Source organism: Cetorhinus maximus, chromosome 22 (genome assembly GCF_964194155.1).
Source record: "Cetorhinus maximus chromosome 22, sCetMax3.hap1.1, whole genome shotgun sequence".
Taxonomy (NCBI): domain Eukaryota; kingdom Metazoa; phylum Chordata; class Chondrichthyes; order Lamniformes; family Cetorhinidae; genus Cetorhinus; species Cetorhinus maximus.
Genome location: NC_135900.1, coordinates 50,972,219 through 50,984,870, shown reverse-complemented (window position 1 = coordinate 50,984,870; position 12,652 = coordinate 50,972,219). Strand labels below are relative to the sequence as shown.

At 41.1% G+C, this 12,652-nt stretch overlaps 1 protein-coding gene across 5 annotated transcripts in view; it reads left to right on the top strand.

Moving 5' to 3' along the window:
- The window catches only part of LOC144696692 (structural maintenance of chromosomes protein 1B-like), a 192,888-nt gene that overhangs the window by 154,338 nt on the left and 25,898 nt on the right, over positions 1–12,652 (top strand). For all 5 annotated transcript variants that reach the window (XM_078568295.1, XM_078568300.1, XM_078568296.1 and 2 more), the window contains 2 exons: positions 4,814–4,970; positions 5,627–5,781. In XM_078568295.1, coding sequence (XP_078424421.1) covers positions 4,814–4,970; positions 5,627–5,781 — 312 coding nt within the window. The remainder of the gene's footprint in view (positions 1–4,813; positions 4,971–5,626; positions 5,782–12,652) is intronic.

The window sequence follows — 12,652 nt, the reverse complement described above, 5'->3', positions numbered from 1 at the left end:
GGCCATAGCACTGACAGGGCAATGTAACAAAGAAAAATTTGAGTAGGACTGAAGCAAACAGAGTTCAACGTGTCCCACAAAAAGACAAGCACAGCTATGCAGTTCTGAAAACATTACCTTTATCTAGATAGTGAGTGGAGAACAATGGGAAACTATGCAATTTGACAATGTGTTCAGTTAGCAGAGGTGGCAAATAATGATGGAGTTAGTTGCATGGGCTGGTGTTTCTTTATATTCATTCAAGAGACGTGGGCTTCACTGGCTAGGCCAGCATTTATTGCCCATCCCTAATCACCTTCCAGATGGTGGTGAGCTGTCTTCTTGAACCGCTGCAGTCCATGTGGTGTATGTACATCCACAGTGCTGTTTGAGGAAGGTTGGAGGGCCTGCAAACTGCCTGGTGAGAGATCGAGATAGTGTAAATATTCCCTGACGAACAAAAAAAATGAAAATTTGTTCTCTAGTTTGTTTAAAAGGAAAGTCGTTCAAGGCAAAACTCGATCTTGAGCTTGGTCAATATTAGACTGGCCTTGTAGCTCAGAGAAGGAATTCACTTCTACTTGAACACACAACACATACTTCATATAGACTACATCCTAGAGCAATCCTGCCTACTCTGAGTCACACAGTGTGCTAAAGCCAACGGCGAGCTCAAATATTGCTGATAGCTCACCCTAGCTAATCACTGCCAGTTAAGGTACAAGGGAGTTTGGCAAGGTTGGATGGTATTTATTTTATTGCAAGGAGTCTGACAAAGGCAGATGAGTTGAGGGCACAAATTAACACATGGAAGCATGATGTCATTGCTGTCACAGAGCCATGATCGAGAGACAGACAGGATTGGCAGCTTAATATTCCAGGATATAGGGTGTCTTCAGGGCGAGACAGAGAAGGAGGTAAAAGAAGAGTGGGTATTGCAATATTGATCAAGGAATCAATTACAGCACTAAGGAGGGATGACATCTTAGAAGGCTCCTCAAATGAATCCATATAGGTAGAACTTAAAAACAAAAAAGGAGCAATCACATTGCTGGGAGTGTACTATAGGCCCCCAAACAGTCAGAGAGAAATAGAAGAACAGATATGTAGGCAAATTATAGAGAAGTGTAAAAATAATAGGGTAGTAATAGTGGGGGACTTCAACTTCCCCAACATTAACTGGGTTAGTCATAGTGTGATAGGTTTAGAGGGAGCGGAATTCTTAAAATGCATCCAGGAGAGTTTTTTAAGCCAGTACGTAGAAGGTCCTTCAAGAGAGGGGGCGGTCCTGGGCTTAATTTTAGGGAATGAAGACGGGCAAGTGGTAAAGGTATCAGTCGGGGGGCATTTTGCAGATAGTGATCATAACTCCGTTAGATTCAAGGTTGTTACGGAAAAGAAAAGGATGGGGCAGAAATCAGTTCTAAATTGGGGGAAGGCCGATTTTAATAAGGTCAGATATGATTTGGCCAGAGTGGACTGAGTACTTTTAGGTAAATCTGCATCAGAGCAGTGGGACTCATACAAGAAGGAAATATGGAGAGTACAGGGCCAACATATTCCAGTAAAGACAATGGGTGGGACCAACAAATCCAGGGAACTCTGAATGTCAAGGGATATACAGGATTGGATAAAGAGAAAAAGGGAGGCTTATGGCAGATACCGAGGGCTCTAAACAGCAGAAACCCTAGAGGAGTATATAATGTGTCGGGGGAACATAAAAAGGAAATTAGGAGAGCGAAAAGGGGACATGAAAAAACATTGGCAGGTAAAATAAAGGAAAATCCAAAGTTATTTTACAAGTACACTAAGAGTAAGTGGATAACTAGGGAAAGAGTAGGGCCCATTAAGGACCATCGTGGTAATTTGTGTGTGGAGCCAGAAGACATAGGTAGGGTTCTAAATGAATACTTTGTGTCGGTGTTCACAAGTGAGAGGGACAACATGGGTATGGAAATCAGGCAGAAGGACTGTGATATAATTAAAGAAATTAGCATAGAAAGGGAGGAGGTTCTAAGTGGTCTGGCAGGCTTAAAAATAGATAAATCTCCAGGCCCGGATTAAATGTATCCCGGGCTGTTGAGTGAGGCAAAGGAGGAGATAGCAGAGGCGCTGGCAATAATTTTCAATACCTCTCTGGCCACAAGAGAGGTGCCAGAGGACTGGAGGACAGCCAATGTGGTACCATTATTCAAGAAGGGAGGAAGGGATAAACCAGGGAACTACAGGCCAGTCAGTCTAACCTCAATGGTGGGGAAACGATTGGAAGCAATTCTGAGGGACAGAATTAATCTACACTTGGAGAGGCAGGGATTAATCAAGGACAGTCAGCATGGTTTTGTTAAGGGGAGGTCATGTCTGACCAATTTGAATGAATTTTTCGAAGAGGTGACCAGGTGTGTAGATGAGGGCGATGCCTTTGACATAGTCTACTTGGACTTCAGCGAAGCTTTTGATAAGGTCTCGCATGGGAGACTGATAACGAGGGTAAGAGCCCATGGGATCCAAGGCAATTTGGCAAATTGGATCCAGAATTGGCTGAGTGGCAGGAAGCAGAGGGTGATGGTCGATGGGTGTTTTTGTGACTGGATGCCTGTGTCCAGTGGGGTTCCACAGGGATCGGTGTTGGGTCCCTTGCTGTTTGTGGTATATATGAACGATTTAGATTTGAATGTAGGAGGGTTGTTCAGTAAGTTCGCGAATGACACAAAAATTGGTGAGGTGGTAAATAGTGAGGATGATAGCCTTAGGTTACCGGAGGATATAGACAGGCTGGTCAGATGGGCTGATCAGTGGCAAATGGAATTTAATCTGGATAAGTGTGAGGTGATGCACTTGGGCAGGACAAACAAGGCATGGGAATACACGATGAATGGTAAGACCCTGGGAAGTACCGAGGATCAGAGGGACCTTGGTGTACATGTCCACTGGTCCCTTAAGGTAGTGGAACAAGTAGAAAAGGTGGTTAAGAAGGCATATGGGATACTTACCTTTATTAGCCGAGGCATAGAATATAAGAGCAGGGAGGTTATGCTGGAACTGTATAAAATGCTGGTTAGGCCACAGCTAGAGTATTGCTTGCAGTTCTGGAATCCGCATTATAGGAAGGATGTGATTGCACTAGAGAGAGTGCAGAGGAGATTTACCAGGATGTTGCCTGGGCTGGAGAGTTTTAGTTATGAGGAGGGATTGGATAGACTGGGGTTATTTTCCCTGGAGCAGAGGAGATTGAGGGGGGACATGATTGAGGTGTATAAAATTATGAAGGACATAGATAGGGTAGACAGGAAGGAACTTTTCCCCTTGGTGGAGGGATCAATAACCAGGGGGCATAGATTTAAGGTAAGGGGCAGGAAATTTAGAGGGGATGTGAGGAAGAATTTTTTCACCCAGAGGGTGGTGGGAATCTGGAACTCACTGCCTGAAAGGGTGGTAGAGGCAGAAACCCTCATAACATTTAAGAAGTATTTGGATGTGCACTTGCAATGCCATGGCATACAAGGCTATGGGCCTAGTGCTGGAAAATGGGATTAGAATAGTTAGGTACTTGTTTAACTGGTGCAGACTCAATGGCCCAAAGGGCCTTTTTCTGTGCTGTAGACTTCTATGATTCTATGACTGCCTTCCCTTCATAATAGTGCAGCAATCCTGCCTTCCCTGATGATTCACATTTCCTTTCTGTGCACTGTTCCCCTCCTAAATTGCACAGTTCTGCTGTTGAATTGCTAAGATCAAAGACCTCACACTTTCCTACTATAGAACTCCTGACGACATGCCAATACTGCTATTTCCAGATGGAATGCTGGATTCAGAACAGCAGTGCAAACAGCCCTTAATCCTGGAACTTGCCTTCTAATTTCCATTGCATTGTGCTCATCTTTATGACCAAATATAGAATTGAAAACTTGAAAGAATCCCAAGAACAAAATTAAGTCATCTGTTAAGGATGGGGGGCTGGGAACAGCAAGAGCAAGGGTTATGGAAACAGACCCTTAACACTAGCACCTGCAACAAAATGTAACTCAAGCTCAACAAGTTCCATAAACGTTCCCTCCATACCAGATAATGGCAGAAGCTTTGGCCAGAATGAGATCATTCTGCACGTTCTGATCATCTCATATTTAGCAATTTTGGCCAGTATTTCACTAGACAATAAGGGTCATGGCCAGAATCTGGAGGACCCAATGCAGTGCTTGCTATGTCTGCTCACTGGAGCACGATGAGAAAACCAGCACAAATCTCACTTCCAGCTGGAAGCAAAGAATAATCCATTCTCAGATTCTTATTTACACCACTCTATCAAATGGGACATTCATGATTACAAAAAAACTAGGTATCTTACAGTGGGATAATCTGTTGGTTGTGCAGACTTGGGGATTGGTATTAATTTGTATTGTTTCAATAGAAACCATGTAAATGTGCCATTGTCAACTTCTATACATGTATACAAAAGCAAAATACTGCAGATACTGGAAATCTGAATTAAAAACAGAAAAAGCTGGAAATGTTCATCAGGCCTGGCAGCACGTGTGTAGAGAGAACCAGAGTTATTTTTAACTCTGTTTCTCTCTCTCCGCAAATGCTGTCCGATCTGCTGAATATCTACAGCTTTTTCTGTTACTATACAGGTACACTCTTAGAAACATGTACTTGTTAAACATTTGAACTGATACTTGTAATCAATAATTCATGAATTGCATACATAAATAACATGCTAATCAAAGGTTTTCCAACACTCTCAATTGCTTTATGATTCTTGTGATTGGATGTCAACCATGTTGCAATAATTATACAATTAAGCAATGCTACATAACTTCCATGAATTTTTTTCCAGGGCCTCACATCCCTTAAGGAGATTGAGACACAGGAGAATAGATTGAATAAGCTATTGGAAGAAAAGGAGACAATTTTACATAAAACTGCTGCACCAAATTTGAGAGCTATTGAAAAACTGCAAAACGTGTGGGATAAGTTTCAAGAGTCGGTGTATGGTAAGTTCAGAGTTTGGTGCATTGCTAAATTTTTTTCAGCATGAATGAAATTTTGCCTTATTGGTAACTTGAAAGGCATATTTTGTAACAAAGCCACTGACCTACAGTGATTGAATAAATGAAATTGCATTTTTTATTACATGAGTTCTGGAATGGTATTTTTCTTGTCGTTTTTAGTATTCTGGATTTATGACTAGGCAGTTCCTGGTGCTTAATTGTGATGCCTTTGTTTAGCAGACTTGGAGTTTAAAAGTATTGCAATAAAGGCCCGGGAATATCAAACCATTGAATAAGGGCTGTAGGGTGGGAGAAAGTGTGAATTTAACCCTGCAATATTGTAATAGTGAATGGTGATTAATGTTGAGATGGGAATTCTGAGGTCTGAAAGCACTAATGACACAAGCTGAAACATTTGCAGAGCCCCAACCAAGGGAACGAAATCACCCCTGTAAGACAACTTGACACTGGATTTCATAGGGCTAGAAATATTTGATCTGCAGCGAAATCATTGTCAACAAGCGAAGCCAGTGTGTCACGCACTTTTCAGCCTTGAAATAGCTGTGAATAAGCATATTAGAAATCAGGTAGTTTGCATTTTTTTCCACTGCACTGTAGTCTGATTTTTTTTTCCACTTAAAAGTATCTTTTTTTCCTAGCATTTGAATCAAGCAGAAAGAAAGCTAGGATATGCAGACAGGATTTTGAATATGTCAAAAGAAGAAGATATGATTTATTTAACCAATGCTTTGAGCACGTCTCAGTGAAAATTGATCAGATCTACAAGATGATGTGTCAAAATACCAGTGCTCAGGTAAACATTATTTTTAAAATGGAGTCTGAATACCTTGATCCTTGTCCAAAAAAATTCAAATTGGTCCAAAAATGTTACTCTTTTCTTTCATTTCAGTTCATTTTTTTGTGTGTAAACAGTGCATGCTGATTTATTTTTGGGGTGAGGCATTAACTGGGTCCCTGAAATATTTGTAAACATTTCACTGTGTTTGAGTTGCCCATTAGAGTGGCTGACAAATCCACTCAGATAAAATTTGTTTGCTGAAAACAACATGAACATTGTCTCCCTATATGAATGTTGCCATTTTTACCCCATTAAAGTAGGCTGAGTGAGGGTTTTGAGACCCAACAGTCTAATCAGGGGCACTGTTGGGAGTTTAACCAGCTAAAATTATACAGCATTGGTTAACACGCAATAAAAACAGAAAATACGGGAAAAACTCAGCAGGTCTGGCAGCATCTTTGGAGAGAGAAATAGAATTAACGTTTCGAGTCCGTATGACTCTTTCCAAGCTAACTGCTTTCTGCCACTAGGCTCCGTGAGGACCACTGTAGATTTCTTCCTCTAGCTTCAAACTAGGCAAATCTTCCAGCTTCTTTCTCCCACGAGTTCCAAACTGAGCTCGAGCCCCCACCTGCATGGTGAACAACAAAGTCAATACTTTCGCTGCTTAAATGCAGGCCTATTAATATTCATTTCCTTTGGCTCATCCCACTCAATGAGTTTCAACCTACACAAGACCAAATCTGCAACTGCCTCTGTCTGTTCCCAAACCAAACTGCTGGCTTCTGTCAGCAAACACACACAGATAACGTACGAATTAGGAACAGGAGTAGGCCACTCGGCCCCTCGTGTCTGCTCTGCCATTCAATAAGATCATGGCTGACTTCAACCCCACACTCCTGCCTACCTCTGAAACCCTTTCATCCCCTTGTTAATCAGCAATCTATTTAGCTCGGCCTTAAAAATATTCAAAGACTCTGCTTCCACCACCTTTTGAGGAAGAAAGTTCCAAAGACTCATGACCCTCAGAGAAAATATTTCTCCTCACTTCTTTCTTAAATGAGCAGCTACTTACTTTTTAAAAATGACCCCGAGTTCTAGATTCTCCTGCAAGAAAAAACATCCTCTCCACATCCACCCTGTTAAGACTCCTCAGGACCTTTGAGCTTTCAATCAAGTTGCCTCTTACTCTTCTAAACTTCAGTGGATTCAAGCCTAATCTGTCCAACCTTTCCTCATAAGACAACCTACCCATTCCTGGTATTAGTCTAGCAAGCCTTCTCTGAATTGTTTCCAATGCATTTACATCTTTCCTTAAATAAGGAGGCCAATGCTTTTTTTTTATTCGTTCATGAGATGTGGGCATCACTGACCAGGCCAACATTTAGTGCCCATCTATATTTATGTGCCCTCTGAACAAGGGCAAGGGTCAACCACATTGCTGTGGATCTGGAGTCACATATAGGCCAAACCAGGTAAGGACGGCAGATTTCCTTCCCTGAAGGACATTGTCATAAAAACCCATCTGGTTCACCAATCAGTAGCAGTTTCATGGTCATCATCAGACTGTTAATTCCAGCACACAAATGTGGTCTCACCAGTGCCCTGTACAACTGAAGCATAACCTCCCTACTTTTGTAATCAATTCCCCTCACAATAAATGATGACATTCTATTAGCTTTCCTAATTACCTGCTGTACGCACACTAGCCTTTTGTAATTCATGCACTAGGACACCCAGATCCCTCTGATTCTCAGAGCTCTGCAATCTCTCACCATTTAGGTAATAAGCTTTTTATTTTTATTCTTCCTGCCAAAATGAACAATTTCATATTTGTCCACATTATACTCCATTTGCCAGATCTTTGCCAACTCACTTAACCTATGTCCCTTTGTAGCCTCCTTATGTCCTCTTCACAATTTACTTTCCTACCTATCTTTGTGTCGTCAGTAAATTTAGCAACCATTCCTTCAGTCCCTTCATCCAAGTCATTTATATAAATTGTAAAAAGTTGAGGCCCAGCACTGATCCCTGTGACACACAGCTCGTCACATCCTGCCAACCAGAAAAAGATACATTTATGCCAACTCTCTGCATCCTGTTAACTAGCCAATCTTCTATGCATGCCAATATGTTACTCCCTACACCAAGAGCTTTTATTTTCTGCAGTAACTTTTGTTGTGGCACTTTATCAAATGCCTTCTGGAAATCTAAGTACAGTACATCCACTGGCTCCCCTTTATCCATAGCACATGTGACTCCTTGAAAGAATTCCAATAAATTGGTTAAATATGATTTCCCTTTTACAAAACCATTTTGACTCTGCCTGATTGCCTTAAATTTTTCTAAGTGCCCTGCTATAGCATCTTTAATAATAGCTTCTAACATTTTCCCTATAACAGATGTTAGGCAAACTAGTTTCCTGTTTTCTATCTCCCCCCACTTTTTGAATAAAGGAGTTACATTTGCTTTTTTCCATTATAATGGAACCTTCCCTGAATCTAGAGAAATTTTGAAAATTCAAACCAATGCATCAACTATCTCACTAGTCACCTCTTTCATGGCCTTAGGGTGAAGTCCATCCGGACCTGGGGATTTGTCAGTCTGCAGCCCCAACAATTTGCTCAATATCACTTCCCTTATGAATGTAATTTTCCTGTGTTCCTTCCTCCCTTCCATTTCCTGAATTACAGCTATTTCTGGGATGTTACTTGTGTCCTCTGTAGTGAAGACCGAAGCAAAATACCTGTTTAATTCATTCGCTGTCTCCCTACTTTCTATTATCAATTCCCCAGATGCACCTTCTACAGGACCCATGCTTACTTTGTTATCTCTTATTTAAATATCGATAGAAACTCTTACTATCTGTTTTATATCGATAGCTAGTTTTCTCTCGTACTCTAATTTTTCCCTCCTTGTTAATCTTTTTGTCATTCTTTGCTGTTCTTTATATTCTTTCCAATCTTTTGATCTGCCACCCATCTTTGCTCAATTATATGCTTTTTCTTTAAGTTTGATATTGCCTTTAACTTTTTTAGTTAACCATAGATGGTGGGCCCTCCCCTTGAAATTTTTCTTTCTCATTAGAATTTATCTACCCCGTGTATTCTAAAATATACCTTTAAATGTCTGCCACTGAACCTCTATTGACCTATCCCTTAACCTCATTTGCCAGTTCACTTTAGCTAGCTTCGCTTTCATGCCCTCATAATTGCTCTTATTTAAGTTTAAAATACTAGTCTTGGACACATTTATTTCCCCCTCAAAATGAATGTAAAATTCAATAATATTATGATCGCTGCTACCTAGGGATGCCTTCACTACGAGGTTATCAATTAATCCCATCTCTCTGCTCAGTACCAGGTCTACATGTTCTCAGAAACACTCTCGAAAATATTCTATGAACTCTATCTGCGCTACCTATGCCTATCTGATTTTTCCAGTCTATACGTAGATTAAAATCCCCCAGGATTATTGCTGTACCTTTCTGACAAGCTCCCATTATCTCTTCTTTTATGCTCTGTCCTACCATGTAGTTACAATTAGCAGGCCTGTACACCATTCCCACAAGCGACTTCTCACCTTTATCATTTCTCATCTCAACCCAAACTGCTTTTATCCCTGGCTTCCTGAACTTAGTTCACCCCTCTCTAATGTGCTAACAGCCTCACCAATTAACAGAACTATCCCTCCACCTTATCCTAACTTCCTGTCCTTCCTAAATGTCATGTGCCCTTCAATATTCAGGTCCCAATCTATGTCATCCTGCAGCCATGTCTCTGTAACTGTTATCACATCATACTTATTTATTTCTTTTTGCGCTATCAGTTCAGCTGTTTTGTTTCGAATGCTATGTGCGTTTCGATACAGAGCCTTTAATTTTGTCGTTTTATTATTTTTGTAGCATCTAGCCTTACCTGCTGATTTACTCTTAGATTTATACTCTCTGTCCCTTCCTGTCACAGTCTGTTTATCATTTCCCGTATTAGTACCTTTCTGTCTTGCCTTGTCTCTGCTCTTTGGTTTACCACATCTTCCTAAATTTGATTCCATGCCCCACTGTTCAGTTTAAAATCCTTTCTACTTCGCTGGTTATGTGGCTCACTAGGACACCAGCCCCAGCAGCGTTCAGGTGTAGACCAGTGCCCCACGAACTTGAGCTATGCATTAATTTCTCTAATCTTATTTGTCCTATGCCAATTTGCACATGGCTCAGATAATAAACCAGAAATTACTACCTTTGAGGTTTTGCTTCTTAATTTGGTGCCTGGCTCCTCATACTGACTATGCAGAACCTCCTTCCTCTTCGTGCCTATGTCGTTGATACCTGCATGGACCATGACCACTGGATCCTTCCCCTCCCACTGCAAGTTCTCTCCAGCACTGAGCAAATGTCCAGAACCCTGTTGCCAGGCAGGCAACATAGCCGTCTGAACTCTCGCTCCTTGCTATCGAGAACAGTGTCAATCCCCCTAACTATACTGTCCCCTACTACCACTACCTTCCTTTGTGCTCCCCCGACTTGAATGGCTTCCTATACCTCAGTGCTTTGGTCAGTCAGCTCATCCACCCTGCAGCTCCCACCTTCATCCAAGCAAGCTGAGAGCATCTCAAACCCGTTGGACAATTGCAGAGGCTGACACTCTTGCACTCCTGTCCTCTGGGTCCCCTTACCTGCCTCAACGACAGTCACACCCTCCTGTTCCTGACTACCTTCCAGAACAGAAGATCCTCTCTTAACAGGTGTGACCGCCTCCTGGTACAAAGCATCCAGGTAACTTATCCCCTCCCTGATGTGTCGCAGTGTCCGCAGCTTAGCCTCAGGCTCAGTGACTCAGAGCCGAAGCTCCTCAAGCCCTAGACGCTTACAGCAGACGTGCTTCCCCAGAATAATACTGGTACCCAAGAGCTCCCACATGTTGCAGCCTTGACACATCACCTGTCCTGCCTTGATTATGTGCTTTAATTATTTTATTCAGTCATTTATTTTCTTTTATTTATTGAGTAATTTTATCACAAATTCCTGCAGTATTTTAAACTTTAGGAATAGAATAGACCTTGACCACTTACCAGATACTCACCCAATTCTCTGGCTTCTTCCCCTGTAGTAGAGCAAGAACCAGTTCCTACAGGGTGAAAAAGTTAAAAGAAGCAAAGGAGCACCTCCCTCCCCTCCTCACCGAACTCCCTCAGCTCACCAAAGTCTGACACTCAGTTGAGGTCGCACACTCAGTGCCAGTCGCACTGAGAATGTCTGAATTTATATGTTCTAAACAAAGGGACTAGCTTCAACAAAACTCTTCGATTCGGTAACTGATGAATATTTTTTTTCTAATACTTGCAGTTGCCCTCTCTCCAGACTCCTTGGTTCCATTACAAGCTTAGAGATGGATCATTCATTGTTCAAGTTTTACACTTCTACCTCTGACCTTGTAAGATTAACAAAAGATAGCTTTTAACTATAGTTAACTCCAGCATGTTTGAATTACATTTACTTCAAGGTTGCTTAACAGTTTCTCAATCAGATGCCCCCTTTTATTTACATTTCCTGAAACTAAAAGTTATAGTCTAAAACATATGAATTATCAACTTGATATTCGCAACAATTGGCAAGTGTGTGCCTTGGAGCGACCTCAACCTCAAAGAGATCTCACTTCCTCCACTTCTTCCCTGAATGATGAATAGTCATTATACCATCAGAAAATGCGGATTTGATCCATTGCTGTGTGGACAGCAATCAGCAGGAGCTCCTTAGAAATCAGGGTAGGCAGCACCATTGTCAGAGCACGTACATACACCATATCCCATTGAACTGTTTCTCACTAGTTGGATCTTCAAAATTATCACTTACTTTTCTGTAATTAAGTCATGCTGGACCAACAATTAAGAATGTGAGATTCTAATACCTGGCAACCAGGTGACACCCTCTGGAACTGTCACTCAAGTCTTAAGAGTTATGTCAGTTAATGATGGGCACCTGCTTCAGCATTATAGAAGGATCTGCTGGAGCAGTTTGCATCATGCTAGCCAATTTGATGTTCTAGACATTCAAATCCAATGGGGGTGTACCAGGCTTTCTCATCAGCAATTGTATAATAGATTCAGCTGCTCAAGCCTATTCCACCAGTCAATTAGATCATGGCCTAATCATAGATTAGGTCTAGTGAGTGGAAATGTCAGAAATTTCATTTTTTGTGAAAAGCAAATGGAATATGACAAAGTAGCATATTAATTATAACATTGCTGCTGTTTTGTTATCAGAAACAGAACCTGACTCCTTAAATGTAGTTTTTGTAATAATGAAGATCCAATGTGTTTGAACTGTTAATAATTATTTTCACCACAAGTAAATAAAGTAAAATACAAAAAGCTTGAAGTAGGGCAGCCTGAAACTGCAAGCACAAGTAGTAGGGTGTTTCCACATTAGGTTACATATCAGATCCCCAGGACAACTTATTACCCATAAATTTTTTGGAGCAAAGAAGCAAATTACAGTATTGAAATCCATGCATCTCTAAAATCAGAATGAGTGTGTCATGTTCTTCTAGGTTCATGGAAGCTCACAAATGCAACATAAATAAGAGTATAAATCTACCTGAACAACAAAGAAAAGGCTTAATTTGTATATTTAGGGGAACTGAGATATAAGAGAAGAGTTATCTAGCTATTCATATGGGAACACAGCAGTACACTTGTGAAATAATAGATGAGAATTTTTCATCTGAACAGTGAGCAACCCCGTTGTTTTACTTTTGTGCAATTAACAATGGGATAGGATCAATGTGTCAAGATGAGCATAAAACATCAACCAATACATATTAGCAGGTAGGAAATGACTAGATAAGTTTGGTTGGAGCATTAGCATCCATTTGCACTAAGCTCACGC